This window comes from Aedes aegypti, unplaced genomic scaffold, assembly GCF_002204515.2.
Source record: "Aedes aegypti strain LVP_AGWG unplaced genomic scaffold, AaegL5.0 Primary Assembly AGWG_AaegL5_hic_scaff_2274_PBJ_arrow, whole genome shotgun sequence".
NCBI lineage: Eukaryota > Metazoa > Arthropoda > Insecta > Diptera > Culicidae > Aedes > Aedes aegypti.
The window spans coordinates 282-1,532 of NW_018735789.1; the positions used below are offsets into that span (position 1 = coordinate 282).

The following is a 1,251-nucleotide window of genomic DNA, read 5'->3' on the forward strand; positions in this document are numbered from 1 at the left end:
TTTGATACTGACAGTGAAGACGACGAGGAGTATGCCAATCTTGCCGTAGAACGTAGGCGTATAAGGGATTACTCTAATCCACTAGATCAAACAGAAAAATCGTAAGTTTATTTCTCGAATATATATTGATCGACATCTATGTTTAATGGCATATTTCTTAGTTTTGTCAAATTGTTTAGAGTGTCAAAAGACATTTTTTCACACCTGCTGGAAATCATTGATACGAAACTGAAACCATCTAGTCATTCAACTGCAGTTTCTCCATTGATTATGCTAGCGGCTTCTTTGAGGTTCTTTTCCGAATGAAGTTATCAGAAGGGTGTTGGGAATGATCGATTGGCGCAACCTACGATGTCAAAAGTATTGCAGTTGGTTTTGGACATACTTGAGAAGGAAATATGCCCCGTCGAAATCGTTTTCCCAACCGACGAACGTGAAAAGCATATCATAAAACAGGGCTTTTACGAACAAACGGGATTTCCAGGAGTCATCGGTTGCGTAGACGGAACCCATGTGAGCATAATAGCTCCAACTCATGACAAACACCTATTTTACAACCGAAAAGGGTTCTACAGTCTAAATGTTATGTTGGTAAGTTTTAAAATTTAAACAGCAGTTCGTTGAATTAACTCATACATTATTATTGCAGGTATGTGATCACAATCTGTTGATCCGATATGTGGACGCCAATCATCCGGGTTCCTCTCACGATTCATTTGTTTGGAATGGAAGTGTACTAAATCAATTATTGCAACAGGAATATACAAACGGAGAGAGAAACTCTTGGTTACTTGGTAAAAATGTAACTTAAGTCATATTGCATTTATGTTGAAATGCAAATTTTCATTGCAGGTGACGCTGGCTACCCCCTAACACCATTTCTGATTACACCTTTTCGTACTGGAGAACAAACCGATGAACGACAGACAAGATTCAACGGAATACATTTTAAGACCAGGATTACTGTGGAATGATCAATCGGAGTGTTTAAGAATACTTTCAGATGTATGTTGAAAGAACGACAGTTGCATTACCAGCCGGAAAAAGCAACTCAAATCATCAACGTGTGTGTTGCGCTACATAACCTCAGAATCAGATAGGGGGAGATCCCCCAGTGCCGGACAGCACCCAATACCGGACAAAGTCGAAACATTGAGAAATCATGGTCCAATCAAGAAGGTGTATTAGAAGAAAAGAAAGCTATTATGGAGACTAATGTTTGCGTAGAACAACACATTCTAGAAATATGCA

At 39.0% G+C, this 1,251-nt stretch overlaps 1 protein-coding gene across 1 annotated transcript; it reads left to right on the top strand.

Moving 5' to 3' along the window:
• The first annotated feature begins 318 nt into the window (after nt 1-318).
• LOC110680982 (putative nuclease HARBI1) lies at nt 319-982 on the top strand. The gene is made up of 3 exons (XM_021856752.1): nt 319-591; nt 650-794; nt 853-982. Exons 1-3 carry the CDS (start codon nt 352-354, stop codon nt 972-974), a joined length of 507 nt encoding a protein of 168 aa, XP_021712444.1. The 5' UTR covers nt 319-351; the 3' UTR covers nt 975-982.
• Nucleotides 983-1,251: the final 269 nt, after the last annotated feature.